Below are 16814 nucleotides of genomic sequence, written 5' to 3' on the forward strand. Positions count from 1 at the left end.
CTTAGATTCATTCCTGAAGCTGCAGTGTTAGTTAGAGCAGGGAGAGTGCTGCTGCTGCTTAATTAATAGGGAAATTGTTAGCTAGGACAGTGTTCTGTGTCCACTCCTGCTGTAAGGACAGTGTCCTGACAAGACCCCTAAAAGCCTTTTTTAGGGCTGGTACATCAGTCTGCTTTTATTGTTATTTTTCTATACATATATTTCAGTTGCCTGCCCATGTGTGAGAGGCCACAGGCCCACAGACTGTACTGTGTGCACAGACTGTAATGTGGCACAGCACCTTGCAGATAAAAAATGTATTTAATTTTTCCTCTGTAATATAATTGTGGTTGCCTGCCAGTGAGTGTCAGGTCCACAGACTGTACTGTGCCCACTGCCCACCACTCATATAGGGTGGCACAGCACCTTGCAGATAAAAAAATGTATTTAATTTTTCCTCTGTAATATAATTGCAGTTGCCTGCCAGTAAGTGTCAGGCCCATAGACTGTACTGTGCCCGCTGCCCACCACTCATATAATGTGGCACAGCACGTTGCAGATAAAAAATTCATTTAATTTTTCCTCTGTAATATAATTGCAGTTGTCTGCCAGTGAGTGTCAGGTCCACAGACTGTACTGTGCCCACTGCCCACCACTCATATAGGGTGGCACAGCACCTTGCAGATAAAAAATTCATTTATTTTTTTCCTCTGTAATATAATTGCTGTTGCCTGCCAGTGAGAGTCAGGTCCACAGACTGTACTGTGCCCACTGCCCACCACTCTTATAGGATGGCACAGTATATTGCACAGCGCACGCGCAGTGCCCAAAATTGGTAGTAAGAGGACCGACCAACCATCTTTTTTCATCTCCCAGTTCCTAAAATCTATTCGATACACGTCCCCTGGTAGGGGACGTAACAGGGATTAAACTGGTAAGAATAGTACTACTTAACACACCACTCATGTAGGATGGCACAGTACATTGCACGGCGCACGCGCAGTGCCACAAGTTGGACGTAAGAGGACCGGCCAACCATCTTTTTCCATCTCCCGGTTCCTAAAATCTATTCCATACACCGGCCCCTGATAGGGGACAAAACAGAGATTAAACTGGTAAGAAAAGATTTTTTTAATTTAAAAAAAAGAGGACAGCCTCTGCGGAGCTGGGTATTTTTTGGGCGCGTTACTGAACGCTCATGCACAATGGCTGTAGGCTCATGCGTCCTTTTGCGGAGGTGACAAACCTGGTCAGTCAAACCCAAGGCAACATCATCGACCTCATCCCATATGTGTTTTTTCTGGAGCGTGCCCTGTGAAGAGTGCTGGATCAGGCTGTAGATGAGCATGAAGAGGAAGAGTTGTGGTCACCATCACCACCAGAAGCAGCCTTGTCGTCGTTGATTGTGGGACCTGCGGCAACGCAGAGAGAGGAGTTTGAAGAAGAGGAGTCAGAGGAGGAAGCTGGCTTTGAGGAGGTGGAAGACCAACCACAGCAGGCGTCCCAGGGGGCTTGTTATCACCTTTCGGGGACCCTTGGTGTTGTACGTGGCTGGGTGGAGGAAGAGACCTTCAATGACATCAGTGAGGACAAGGAACGGGACATGGCTAGCTTGGTATCCAACCTTGTGCAAATAGGGAGTTTGCGGTTGTGCAAATGGACTGTTTGCGGTTGTTTGCGGTGCGTTAAACGGGGAGTTTGGTCTTTCAGAGTTTGGTCTGTCACTGTGAAGCAGGCATAACCCTTAAACTACCTGATTGATACAACATCATATCTGATCGTATACACACACTGGATGTTTTAAAGCACGTTATTCCAAACAATTTAGGAATGTTAGGTGATTTATGCCGTTTATGGATTAAAACCCGACTCTGCATCAACTACGTAATTTTCCATGGGAGTTTTGCCATGGATCCCCCTCCGACATGCCACAGTCCAGGTGTTAGTCCTCTTGAAACAACTTTTCCATCACTATTGTGGCCAGAAAGAGTCCCTGTGGGTTTCAAAATTCGCCTGCCTATTGAAGTCTATGGCGGTTCGCCTGGTTCTGCCCTTTCGCGAACATTTGCGTTCGCCGTTCGCGAACAGAAAATTTTATGTTTGCGACATCTCTACCTATGACGTGTGTGGAGCACCAGGATAGTGGAAACACCCATAAAATTACTACATTTTAGAAAGCAAACAAGGTATTTTCTAAGTGGCATGGTAAATCTTTTGAAGACTTTATTTTCTGCCACATATTTTTGAAAAATGCAAAATGAAAATACATTTTTGGAAAAATTATGAAAATTATTGTTTTTTAAACAAAGTTGTCAATTTAATAAGATATTTCTGACATACAGCATAGGCATACTTAGAATTAGAGCAAATATGAAAAGTGTACTGGTACACAGTACATGCATCACTCCTCAGGGTAAATCCAGAGTCGCTTAGTTCATATTGAATCTTTATCTGTAAAGAATCATCAAGATGAGAGGGAGGATGGATGGACAAGCGGAAATTGAAAAAAATGGGGTAAACCTCTGCAGCTCCCATGGTAGACCTGGGTGGAATCGCCTCAAAGGCAGTAGAAAATGTAATGCAGGGCACTGAGGTAAGTACCAAGTTAAAACAACTTAATAAAACAAGGAGCACACTTACATAGGGGCTTCATAATCAGCATGTGTAAAAGACATCAGGAAGCAGACATCTGCAATCACTGTGGAGCTATGAGAACCACTGAGCAAACAGGGGACTGAGACTGACAGGTTGCCAGCCAGCCAGGAATGATAATGGTAGCGGCAACGTTCTTGGCCGCACACAAAGAAAGACAACTGTCACGTATTCCAGTTGATGTCAGGGGAAGGGCGTGCATGACCTCTTTGTCAAATGCATGCATGAAGGCCAATCATGACAGATGTTTAGCTGTTATCATGTGAATGCTGTGAATGTTCACAGAAATCACATGGTACCTTGGCCAATCACAGTGACCCAGTACCGAGCACCGTGATCTGCTGTATCCACCAGACACAGCAGTCACAGATCATGCTGCTACATGCTCCAGGGGACGCATGTAAGAGGCACACAAGAGGGAGGACATGCCAATACATCCTCCCGGAATAACAGCGCACCCGCCTAGCCGTTTATCCACATTGGTTGGGCGAGAAGCAATTAATGCAAATGCACTAGGAAAATACACCCGCAGTGAATGTTAGCTGAATGTCAGATGGTACTGTGTTGTGTTAAATTTACACCAAATGTATAAGAGCTTTTTTACTTTCACATTTCTTTGTTCATTTTGGCAACCCACAAGGGAGTTATGCAAGAAAGAACTAACCAACAACCTAAATCTAAACATAAGAAAAAAACTGGCTGCAAAAATACAGTAACCAGAAAAATATATCGGCGCATGCATAAATAGGTAAAGTCAAAGCTGCTGAACACCTTGGTACAATAAAAAACACCAAAATGGAAACAATAGAGAATATGGTGCAGCGCTAGATATGCAATAAGGATCAACAATAAATAAATTAAAATTGAATACAATCAATAGAACTATTAAAAAAATCCATGGAAATGAGATAAAATATGCACAGAAAGTCCCAATATGTAAGAGTTGATAAGTTCATTCATGTAAAAACAGCCCATATAAAGTGCACGGTGCAATGTCCTAATCCAAAGAGTGCTCACACACTGTGAAAATCCTCCACCGGTATTGCCAGCCTCTCACCTGAAAGCTGCAATACAAACAGCATAGGTTGTAACCACACACTGGCATCTGGAGACATGCACTCGGACCAGGTACAGCCACCAAGACTCTACTAAGCAATGGATGGATTCCTTATCCCCTCGATACTCAGCAGTATATGATCCACCATATAAAGTAAAAAGAAGGCAGCACCATAGCGTAATAAAGTCTCAAAACTTTATGTATAACAGGTAAAAAGCCTCTTACTTGATGTCAGCAGACCAGGAGCATAAAACAATCGGTAATCTTTCTGGATAATGAGTGCAGGTGATTACAGTACGGCTGGAAGCGAGCACGGCTCCGTCCTCCGGGCTGACTGCTGACTGACTGCGGGTGACGTCACAAACTCCTCCTCCTCCTCAGAATTGCTGAAGAAGTCCTGCCCCCAGGGATGTAACGCGTACGGAGGGCAGGAGGATTTTGTGACTTCACCCGCAGTCAGGTCGGAGGACGGAGCCGTGCTCGCTTCCAGCCGTGCTGCAATCACCTGCACTCATTATCCAGAAAGATTACCGATTGTTTTATGCTCCTGGTCTGCTGACATCAAGTAAGAGGCTTTTTACCTGTTATAAATAAAGTTTTGAGACTTTATTACGCTATGGTGCTGCCTTCTTTTTACTTTATATGGTGGATCATATACTGCTGAGTATCGAGGGGATAAGGAATCCATCCATTGCTTAGCGGAGTCTTGGTGGCTGTACCTGGTCCGAGTGCATGTCTCCAGATGCCAGTGTGTGGTTACAACCTATGCTGTTTGTATTGCAGCTTTCAGGTGAGAGGCTAGCAATACCGGTGGAGGATTTTCACAGTGTGTGAGCACTCTTTGGATTAGGACATTGCACCGTGCACTTTCTATGGGCTGTTTTTACATGAACGAACTTATCAACTCTTACATATTGGGACTTTCTGTGCATATTTTATCTCATTTCCATGGATTTTTTAATAGTTCTATTGATTGTATTCAAATTTAATTTATTTATTGTTGATCCTTATTGCATATCTAGCGCTGCACCATATTCTCTATTGCAAAAATACAGTATACATGGAAAATGTATTCTTTAGAAATGTAACTTACGTTTGTGAAAAGGAAATGTTTATATATCCAATTCTAAAGCTTGAGCCTAGCTACTTATTTGCAGTGAAGCCTATATATTGATGTACTGTATATGTTTTGTGCTATTTCCCTTTTTCAAAGCTTTCTAATTAGATGTAGAAAATAAATGAATGTTTAAAAGAAACCAGATGAATCATTCTCTTTTCATATTCTGTTTATGGCACATTTGCATATATTTTAACGAGAAATGTAAGCATTACCACCTATTAGATCTATTCATTATGCCAGGTTGCAGAAAGTAGTCATCCCATTCTACCAGGCTTGTGTCTCGTTTACTGGAACATTGCTATTCCAACTTTGCTTTATGTGCATAAAATTTATCATGTTTGTTATCCTGCTGAACAATTCTCAGAATATTGCTTTAGGTTCACTTTTTGTTTCACAAGTCATTAACATAGAAATGGATTTGAATTAATTATCATGACTTCTAACTTCTGCATATTGCAAGTGAACTGCCCAGAGAGTTAAAAATATCCCCAGTGCTGTCTAGTGTGTCTGGTTCATTAGCAGTGGCTTAAATGTCATCAGCAGTAGAATTGCATTACAATGGAAAGACCCTTTGAAAAGTCAGCTCCATTCATTTTCTTTTCTTCATAACTTAGTTGTGGGCCAAAGCTGGGAATTATAGTTCCAGAACAATTAGCTGTTCTTTGCTTTGACTTACTAAAGCATAACTGACCCCTTAATGCATTTAGATTGTTATATGTGCTGGGAATAAATGAACTAAATTACTAGAGCCCATAACTTTCTGTAAAGCCATTGTGAATTATGGATGATACCACCTTTCCCTTTCTTAAGGCAGATCACATTTTTTTACTGTGATTCTAGTATATGCTTTATTAATTGTGTTTTGTTACTTAAGTATTTAAAATAAGCATTGCAAGAAACATAATATTTTTTTTGTAAAACTAGATTATAAAAAAATGTTTAACAGTGCCATCAGACGTAATGCCCCATACAGGTTTTAATAGCGGATGCTCACTTTGTAACCTTTATACCCCCTATTGCTCCCCAGACACCAAGCTGAAATAATGTGATAAGCTGAATGGCTAAGCACATTTGAGAAAAGTGTTTGCTTTGGTTCCATTGCAGCACGATGAAAGCTACCTGCAATATTTCTTGTTCTACCACAGCATCCCTCATTTTCTACAATGAAAAGGCAATCGGCAAAGGCCACATTCTCTAGGTTTACACTTAGATCCAGCAAGGTGTTTTAAAGCCCATATTTGCTTTTATAAATTGATGTTGTTATGATGAAAATTGCAATGAAAAATATCACAGTTAAATGCAAACAAATACTGTATCGCCAAAAGTTTGACATTTTATGATCAGTCAATGGGATAAATAACCACTTGGGTTCATTATAAATAAATCCTTCTGTTGGTGGGTACTAGTCTCCTGATGGCTAAATTTAAAACATTTGCAAGAGAGCAGAGTATTTTAAGTTCAAAACACATAACTAGCATTATTAAGAGAATTCAGGTATATGAATGCTCACTGTCAAAATATAAGTGACAAAAGGGTTAATTTTAGATTCATGTCCATATGTGTAAGTGCATGAGATTTGGTCTAGTGTCACTTCTCATATTCACAAAAAATTCACTTGAGTTGTGCTCCACAGTTTTGCTCACAGCAATCACAAATTTTGTAAGATTTTTATATATTCAAATAGCATTCCATTTCTATAATATTACAAAAGATAAAAACATATCACATGTATACATCAATAGAATCTTCTTAATTTTTACAGAGATTAACCTTTTTAAAGAATAAGCACATTTTTGATACTCTTTAACACATAGCAGAATTGTATTATCTTTAGCTGGAGGGACACCATTTTTAATGGCAGATTCAAAAACATTTTTTTTATGAGGCATCAAAAGGGTTAAATCATCTTTTATGTTTTCATTGTCATTTCTCTTCCCTTTGGGGAGAGTTTTAGTTGTATCACTGAGAAATGAATTCATGAAAATGTCAACAATTGGGGCACGGCAATACAACTCTGATAGATGTTTTAACCCTTATTTGGCAGACTGCACAGACAACCAGAAAACAGGAAAATCTGGCATAGAGATTACATTCTCTGAATAAATAGCTTTTGCCAGATTTAATCATTCCTGAAAGGCACTATGTATAGAATAGTAATTGAAATCTTTGATATGTGCTTGAGTCGGTTGAACCATATACCTAAACACTCGTTTTATGCTTTGGGAATCAGGGTGTGTTCTATGGAACCATTTAGGGACATGTAATGGGTAGCAGTATATTTGGCAACTATCATTTAAATTTGAGATTAGAAAACTGCTGTGTGTCTGAATATTGTGTAAAATGTGTGTGTCTGGATATTGTGTAAAATGCACCCACAAAATGTAGTGTTTCATTGCAGTATTACTCTGACCACTGACAGACCTGGTTGAAGAAATATACTTTAATTTGAAACTATTTTCTATCTATTGTTTTTTTTTCTTTCATTGAAAGAAATTGCACCTAAGCTACAGTTGCTTACAATGGCCATTTTTCTCATTTTGAAGCCAAAAATACTTATAGCGGATGTTGTTTTCGACTTTAGTTGAAGGTGTGGTGCATTTTCTTCTTTTGTTTCTCATTTTACTGAGCCAGAAGAACAATCAAAATTAGTAAATAGCATTCTATTTGGCATGATACCACAATAGTAACTGGAATTATTGTCATCAATAAAGAACATTTACAGTTGTTTAGCAGTGTAGCAGACCATGAATGCACACAGTGCACAAAGCTTTAGTGGAGCGCATTAATCATCAGCATTGAAGATACTTCTGCAGGGTTGCAATACCAGTACAAAGACAACAGTTTTGTTTTTGTTTTAACAGCTTTTAATACCACCCAGTTCCACTACTGAAGTGCTGGTACAGTTCTGCCCATCTGCCCTCGGGAAAGGAAATCAGACAGCATCCATCATCTTTACAAACCCACAGGTAGGATATTACAATGTATAAACTAATTATTCATAAATATGTATACTAAAATTGTATCATATTTTATTGTGGTCATCATAGTAGCATAAATAGTTTATTAATCGCAGAAGTGGGAGAATTACCGGTGTACACATTTGTTGCATGCAGCACAACCATTTTCTTTAAATCAGGTCAGCAGAAAGCATCTTACAATAACTCTATAATCCATCACATTTAATAGTAGAATCATCAATAACCCACATGAGCACTTGTCAGCTCTTTCTACCATACATTCCACAAGCCCTAATTATTTTTCGCTTGGTAATATATAAGCCACCATTCTCCAGTCTCAAAAATGTTGGAATATTTTGATAATACTAATATGAATGTGTCATGCACCTCCAACTACTTTATATTGGTTCTTTGACAAATATTTATGGCAAATCTTTTTTAATTAGTCCTAGACTCATCAATAGTATCTGTTATCATTAGTTTTAGCATTTGCAAACTGGATTTAAAATGATTTGCAATAATAGTTGCGTAAGAGGGATGTCTCTCTCTCTCTCTAAGTGTTAGGGCAGCTTCTATGCTACTGTATATCTATACTTAAAGAGGTATTAACCCCACCCCCCACCAAAAAATATATATATATAATTGCAGCTCACCAATTCTTAGATGTGGTGACTGTATTCACTTTCTTTTGAAAGCATAAATTCACCTTTAGGAACATGTTATATGTTCCACCCATTTTTAGGGTGGAACATGTAACATGTTCCCACTCCTGCAGCGTCTCTCTGATCTGCTGCATCTAGTGACAGCAAGTGGGGAATCTCCTCCTCCCGCTTGCTGTCACTATTTTTAAAAAAAACACTCCATCTACCCAGCCATGTCATTCATTCACAGAGTTCTTTGAATGGGAAACTACAAGTACCAACAGCCTTTGGGGTCATGGACTTGTAGTTCTCAGTGAACTACCAGGGAACTGTTGAGCACTCTAGGTAGTTCATTGCCTCTATCTGTCAGTGTGCATCTGTCTGTCCATACAATGTATGAGTAGACAGATACACTAACAAGTGTACAGGAGTCCTGTATGGCACATGCAATCTACTGATCCCGGGTGCAATGCATTCCAGGCTCCTAGTTAAAAAAATAATAAATGCACATTTTTTTTTTTACCTGCAAAAAATGCACTATAATTTTTAGACAAAAAAGGTGAACTTTTTTCCTTTATTTTCTAGTGATCCAGCCAATAAGTCAGATATTATTCAACTTACTTAACCAGCCTAAACTGCCCAGACAAAGTAGCATTTAGAGGGTTATAACAAAGCATATAGCACTGACAGGGGTTCCTAAAGTGGTCAGCTTTTATTTTGTTATATAAAACCTTTATCCCAAAAAGAAAAAAAAAAAAACATTTGCTATAACTGCTTATAGTGTTATCTGGTGTTCAGCTTTCATTTGTTAGTCAAGTTCTAAATCAACTAGTCTAAGGCAGCCAATACATTAATAATTTTTTCATTCAATCAGTGGGCTGAATGAAAAATGATCAGTTTCCCAAATCCACATTGAATCACTCCTGCTGTGCTATTGTGTTCGGACAGTTGGGAGACTTCCCTGCCATCAGAACACACTGATCAGTGTTGATGGCTATATCCAGCGGTACTGGTGTACTGGCAAAAACCGACAGGCTGGTTGTACAGAAGTCGATCGGTAGAACTGGGGGAATTTTGATCCAAGTACAGTAGGCTTAACACTACCCTGTCCCCAGATGATAATGCTGTTGTCCAAGGGTGTCTGCTTTAGTTCTTCATCCAGAATGCAAACACACTAAGACAGGAAGTTACTGGTTGGATCACCAGATAAAATAAAGTGAAAAAAAGTAAAAAGAAAACAAATGCAGCCACAACATCTAAGAGTTGGTAACCTTGGTGCTAAGCAGGGTCTAATACCGCCTAATGCAATATAACCCCATCTGTATCTGGTTAAATTACACTTGTTGCTCAATTAAGGTGAGTAGTATATTGATCCATGCATAGACTTTGATATATCCATGTAGTGCCATGGCAATGCAATTGTAAATAAACATATGGCTTGATACTGATGGAAATGATGCATGGTTTATTATTTTACCTTGATAAATACTTATCTATATATTATGTCATTCAGTTTCATTATTCATTGTAGTGGTTCTGGCCTTTATAACATTTTCTTAGTACAATACCAACCTTTTTACTTCATGTCCTGCCCTTAAAATGTTCATCCTACTGGCTTTTCCCATCACCTTCTTACAGAAAAATATCCACCAAATTGACACTGACCTACTGCAGCTGGCTAATTGCACGAACGCTGAAAGGACAACAAATGTTACGTACGTGCTTAAGAGCCGATGGAAAGCTTTGTTTAACAATGACACATAATATTTTTTTTTTACTCTTTGAAGCTTCTGAAGCAACTTTTAACCTTAGAGGAAAATGTCATTGATTTTTTCCCTTGATTTCACTGATTAAATGTATCTGAACTGACAGTTCTAGCAATTTAAAGCATCTCATAGCTGGGTAGCTGACTAATCTAAAATCAGCTAATGATAGTTCTTCTATGGTAAGCTTTAACTGTTTCTGATTGTGCCTGTTTGCTGAATTGAGAGAAACGGCTCTGAGTTATTATCTGCTTCATTTGTTTTAGCTTTAAAAGTGCCTGAAAAGTCCTTCACAATAAAGATCTGGGATTCTCTTTCTGATTCCTGGTCATCTATTACATTTCAAAACAAAATCTAATTTGACAGTGTAGAAGAGAATCGAGAACTTATGCATACATCTTAAACATTTTATCACATTTCCTTTTTACAGCATTTGCTTATATCATGGTAACAACCTCTGAGAATCAGAAGAGTAATTTTACCTTTTTGCACTGTATGCTTATAATAGATATTATAGAAATACACTAGGAGAGTATGTGGCAATTACCACTTGTTCCTAAAAGAATCACAGATGGCTCGATTTACAAACGCATAAGCATGCAGTATTTTCATTATCATGTGCTATTAGCTTTTTTTAATTATGGAGGTTTGACTGCAGAAAATACATTGTTGCATATACCTGGTGAACATTACACACGTGAAATTATTTTGATTTTCAAGATATTTTGTCTGTAAATATCATATCAAATTGAATTCAGAAGGACTGTACAGCTTACTACTTAAAACACTGCTACCTTACATATATATATAGTTACATAGTAGGTATGGTTGAATAAAGACAACAATCCATCCAGTTCAACCTGTGTAGGTGTACATGTGCTAGTGTCGATAATTATTTCCTATATCCCTGTATGTTGTGTACTTTAAGATGCATGTCCAAGAGTCTTTTAAAAATATCAATACTCCCCACTGACGCCACCACTTGTGGAAGAGAGTTTTAGCACTCTTACCGCCCTGACAGTGAAAAAACTCCTGCACAGCTTAAGGTTCAACCACTTCTCCTCCAATCTCATTGTGTGGCCTCGTGTCCCCCTAACCGCCTGAGAGTGAATAGCTTTTCTCCTATGCTGGGATCACCATTGAGGTATTTGTAAATCTCTATCATGTACCCTCTCAAGAGTCTTTTCTCCAGCGAGAATAAATTTAATGCTTGTATTCGCTCCTCATATTTGAGGTCCTCCATCCCCTTATTAATTTAGTTGCCCTCCTTTGGACTCTCTCCAGCACATCCCTTCTGAGGACTGGTTACTGGAACTGGACGGAATACTCCAGATGTGGCCGAACCAGTGTTTTATAAAGTGGCAGGATTATAGTTTTATCTCTGGAGTCTTATAACCTTCAGGCTGGTTATAAAGGTTGCATTCAATATGGTAATAATTGAGGAGAGTAGGAAAAGGAGATGTTTGAGTTCAAAAGCACTTTTAGCCAAATCGTTTGGGAAAAGTACCATTTGATAAAATACCCAATGGAGTGAAAATAGCTTATCCATCCTTGTAAATTTAGTATACATACTGGCTAGTATTGACATTAAACCCCCAACAAATCTGTGCTTAGTGCAAAAGGGTGATGCTGCACTTATGTATTCTGGAAAATTAAAAAATTACAACTTAGAAAGTGTGAAAAACCAATATATCAGTTAATCAGTGGTAAAGTATATATGAATATAACGCATGAGTTAAGACTTCATAAACAATATACATCAAAATACAAGGTGAAGTGTCAATCACAGAACATATACTGGAATCTTCTTCATAATAGAAGATTAAACTTCAAAAAAACATATATTCAAGTCTACTTGTGAAATCTTGAAAATGAGTGAAAGTCCACATGTAACAGTCCCAAACCATCCTGAAATAAGTGTGCCAGTTCCCTCCTTTCTTTTATCCCCTAAAGACATCTGTTGTATAGGCAAAATATGCATAAAATGAGGCCAGTGGCTCATGATGTCACACACTGCTGATGTTCTGATAGTTTTTTGCTTATGAGATGCTTTTAGATTTGTGAGAATATTTGTTTTTAATAAATGATGTGGTTTTAAGCAATACTACTCTATGGTCGTTTGCTCTTTCCTCAATTTATCCCTTTTCTGAGGAGTGGTCTTTAGATAACGAATGGAGGACCCTGGAGATTCTGCAGTCTGCAGTATTTTGTTTGGTGACTTCTGATTGGATAGTTTCCATGCTGTTAATGTCTTATGATTTGGAGATCATTACCATTTGGTAAGGGAACTGGCACACTTGATTTCAAGGTGGTTTGGGACTATTGCACGTGGATCTTCACTTATTTTCAAGATTTTACAAGTGGACTTGAATGTTTGTATGTACGAATGTATGTTTTTTGAAGCTTACTCTTCTATTATGCACAATATGCAACTATATGTTCTGTCATGGACACCTCATCTTGTATTTTGATATATACCCCATATGAAGTCTTTAGTTATTAGTTATGATCATATATGATTTACCACTAAATTATTGATATATTGGTTTTGCATACTCTCTAAGTAGTTACTGGTTTGTACTGGCCTGTATAGTTCAAATGATAAAGGTCTTGTGGAGAATCATGATAGTAATACTCCTGTAAAGTTACCTATTTTTCTTTAATTCCAGAAATATCACAGATTTTTGGGACATCAGAGCTTTTTTTTTTTTTTTTACTCTACCTCTAAATATTACTATTTTCTAGCTTTATTTAGCAGTAGGGATGGGCCCCCTGTTCGGTTCACACCAGAACTTTCGAACATCGGAACCGAATAACTAACTCTATTGAAGTCTATGGGACCTGAAATGAAAAAATCAAAAGTGCCCATTTTGAAGGCTTATATGCAAGTAATTGGGCATACAATTGTTATGGGGGTCCGGATACTGCCCTGGGGGACATGTATCAATGTTTGTAAAAAGGTTTGTAAAAAAAACGCCATTTTTAAATGAGCAATGACTTACTGATGCTTAAAGTGAAAGCATTAAAATGAGAAATAACAATAAAAATGTAAGATTCCTTTCAATATAGTGCCTGGGGGGTCCCCTTAGTCTACCTGTAACGTGGCACATCTGTACTGTGTATAGAAGCTGCTGCAGAAATAATTGCATTTATAAAGCCAAAAAAAAAAAAAGAAATTTTCCCTGCAAGCTTTCTTTATTTTGTAAACAATGGCTTGGGAAGCCAGTCTGTATGATGAGGCCACAATGTAGTGTACTGGGAACAAGATTAGAGATTTTTTAGATAAATTCTGGTGTCTCTTCCGCAGACTTTGAATAGAAGTAACAGGTGTAAAATTGATCACTGAAGACACCTTGGAAATACACTGCAGCTGGAGGAACATGACTGCCGTTTTTTTTACCAATGTTCTCCTCTCTCTGTAGGCTCATGTTCCTATGTTCCTCAACCTCAGAACCAACATCTGAATAAAGTAAAGGTTGTGCATTGTTAAAGAGCAAGTGGCTGTTGCTGTGTTCAAATAACTCAGCTGACTCCTTCATGCCTGATGCTGGGGCTATGGTAGAAATATCTGTGTTAAAGGAGGCTCTGCCTCCCCTCCCCTCCTGAACCATACCAAGCCACATGCCCTCAACATGGGGGGCTGGATGCTTTGGGACAGGGGGGGCTCTGCTCCCCTCACTCCAAAGCAACTTGTCCCCATGTTTGGCCAATCATGGCTCTGTCAGGACATTGTGCTGTGATTGGCCAATGCATACAGATCAGGTGCATGCTTTGGCCAGTCATCATTAATAATAATAATGCAGTGCATTATGGGCGCTTCCTGCCGTGCGTCCCATTTGTTTGTGTGTTCAGCGAACACACGGACAGCTGATGTTTGAGTCGAACTTACTTTCGACTCCAACACAGAGCCCATCCCTATACAATATACGGTTGGCAAGCAGATAAACAATACCATACATAGCTTAACAGCTCTATTCAAACATTCTACAGGAGTCTTAAAATTTACAAATATTACATATTTATAGCAGTTATTTAGTATGTACAATATTTTTTTATAGCTGAAAACATCCTGCATTCCATCATTAAGTTGTAGCAAGCCCTTAGATTTGGATTTTTTTTTTTTGCTGTTGCTTATTTAATATCACATTGTAATATACTATTTTTAGTTAAGTGAACTTTACCTAATAATTTTTTTGAAATGTTTTCAGAGTATTGTTAATAGCAATCTCCAATGTTTGAGAACATCATAGAAACTCCACTGGAAATCCAGTATTCTCTAGTAATTGTCCAGTATTCTTTATTAATTTGCTTTCTTTAATGCAAAAATCTAAATGCGAAAATGTAGTATTCTCAGTGATAGCCAGTATTTTCTGCTAATTATCTTTAATAAAAATGTAATACATGTACTTTAGATCAACATATTTTAAAATTAAGTGTAAATACAAACTATAAATATTAATAAATGACATCATGGACACAGTGAATCATTTTCTGTTCAGCTGTTTCCAAATCTTCAATTATGAAGTCAGCATCGTTAGGGAGTTGTGGACACAGTAAACATGATACAATCAACAAACATACCAGGCGTGCCCATAAGCTGCTGGCACATCTGTAAAGATTGGATGTTTGCTGTTCTCATGCACCTGATCCTTAATGAAACTGGCAAAGAAACTCTTAGGAGATGTGCTGTCTTCGCCCAAGAACTAGCTGTTTGTTTAGTTTTCCTAGTTAGACAATGAATGATTGAAAGAGGGCAGAGACACTTCCAAAAACAACAATCTGTTTGACATTTTATAATACTTATACTTAGTGATGGATAATAATACACCACCCAATGATAAAACTACATACTGGGAGCAAAATTAAAGTATTTTTTTGAGCATAGCCAAAACTATTTATTTTATTCTTATATCAGTATAGGTATCGGCAACAAAAAAACAATATCGGTCGATCACTAATTAGAACGTTTGTCAGTTTTTGTTGCTGCCTGTGTCCCCGTTAAAGAGATCCACCCTCTCTATTTGTCCTGTTTACCATTATCATTGAAAGTTAAAGTAAAAGAAAGCCCCAAATTGTTGGTTGTCCCAGAAAAGTAATAGAACAGAAAACTTACAATAGGGACACTAGTTCTGGTGACCTGGGGGTCCCCAAGAAATTCCCCTAATTTGCAGGGATTTTCTTTCACTTCCTTTTTGTCTATGGAACAGTAAGTGAAGGGAAATCTCTGCAATAGGACACAGATGGCAAAAAAAAAATAAATAAAAAATCTGACAGGGGTTATAACTCTTTTCTTGCTCTATGCAAAATAAAAATAAAAAAAGGTTTGCCTATAGTCCTACTGTAAGGCAAAAGGGACAAACTGTATTAATAATATGTGCATAGCTGAGGGCAGTGCACACCTGAACCCGTAAAGTGGTATTAAACCCAAAACCAAAAATGTAATCTATTACAGTTTACCAATCATTAGATGTGGTGGCCGCATTCATTTTCTTTTATTAGGCTTTTCCCCCTCTATTTTCACCTGGTGATTTTTTCAGTAATATGCCACCTGTATTAGAGTGCCTCCACTCTGGATGAATGAGAACAGGGGCACCTTTGGACAGCAGCATTGTCAGTCAGAGGGAGAGGGGAGTGTTAGATGCACTAGCAGATTTAAATACACTAACAATTTAAAGTCAGTCACCAGATAAAACTTTATAATCAGTTACAGCTGCTTTTTTCCTTTTGGAAAAGAGGTTTTATACATTCATAGATTTAAAGCTGACCATTGTAAGCACTCCTGACAGTGTTAAAAATGGTTTGTCTCATCCCTGCAAGTGATACATCTGCAAGAAAGTGTGTTCTTTTGAAAAACAACAGACTTACTGACCAGACCACCAGGTGAATATAAGAAAGAAAGCCTAAAAAAAAAAAATGAATGTAGCCATCACACCTAGAAATTGGTTAGCTGAAATATAATGCATATTTGCATATTTAATATAATGAATATTTGCTTTTGGGTAATACTCTTTCAAGTCTTACGTGTGCTACATTAGTATACCAGCTCTGTACTTACAAAAATGGAAAAATTCATGCTTCTCTACCATCCACAGCATGATAATACATCAACAACCTGGCCAATACTGTCACCCCAAGGAAAAATGGATATTAGACACATAAAAATGGAAGGCCTGTCCCTTTAAGGGCTAACTACTCCCCCCCCCCCCCCACACACACACCTGCGTAGGTATGCTTAGTGTTCTGGAGAATGCATGTATTTTTTGGGTCCTTTAACACAGGCGGTCTGATCAGGTATGCCTGTCAGTTTTTCAGGCGGACCTGATCGGGCCCTCCATTCACTCCTATGGAGCGCGTATGTCAGCGGTGACAAATCCAGATGGATGGTGACCCTATCTTCCATCCATCTGGACAAACAGGCGGTCTGTTTTCACCTGATTTCCCCATGGGGAGAGCAGGACTCTTCACAGTGAGCGGACACGGACCTATCATCCGCCTGCTCAGCGGAGCGATCCCCTGCTGAGCAAAGCAGAGCAGACCGCTCATGTGAAAGGACCCTTATTCTGTTACATTTCTCATATGAATTGGAAGATTTTCTACTATTAACAACTACTGGTAGATTCATTCTGGTTATCGCTTATTCTGGAA

At 38.4% G+C, this 16814-nt stretch overlaps 1 protein-coding gene across 1 annotated transcript in view; it reads left to right on the forward strand.

Moving 5' to 3' along the window:
* CFAP47 (cilia and flagella associated protein 47) overlaps nucleotides 1-16814 on the forward strand; it is a 702231-nt gene that overhangs the window by 544753 nt on the left and 140664 nt on the right. Inside the window, exon 55 of the mRNA XM_082245539.1 lies at nucleotides 7670-7774. Within this exon, the coding sequence (XP_082101665.1) occupies nucleotides 7670-7774 (105 nt within the window). The remainder of the gene's footprint in view (nucleotides 1-7669; nucleotides 7775-16814) is intronic.

This window comes from Pelophylax lessonae (genome assembly GCF_965119305.1).
Source record: "Pelophylax lessonae genome assembly, chromosome: 2".
Lineage (NCBI taxonomy): Eukaryota > Metazoa > Chordata > Amphibia > Anura > Ranidae > Pelophylax > Pelophylax lessonae.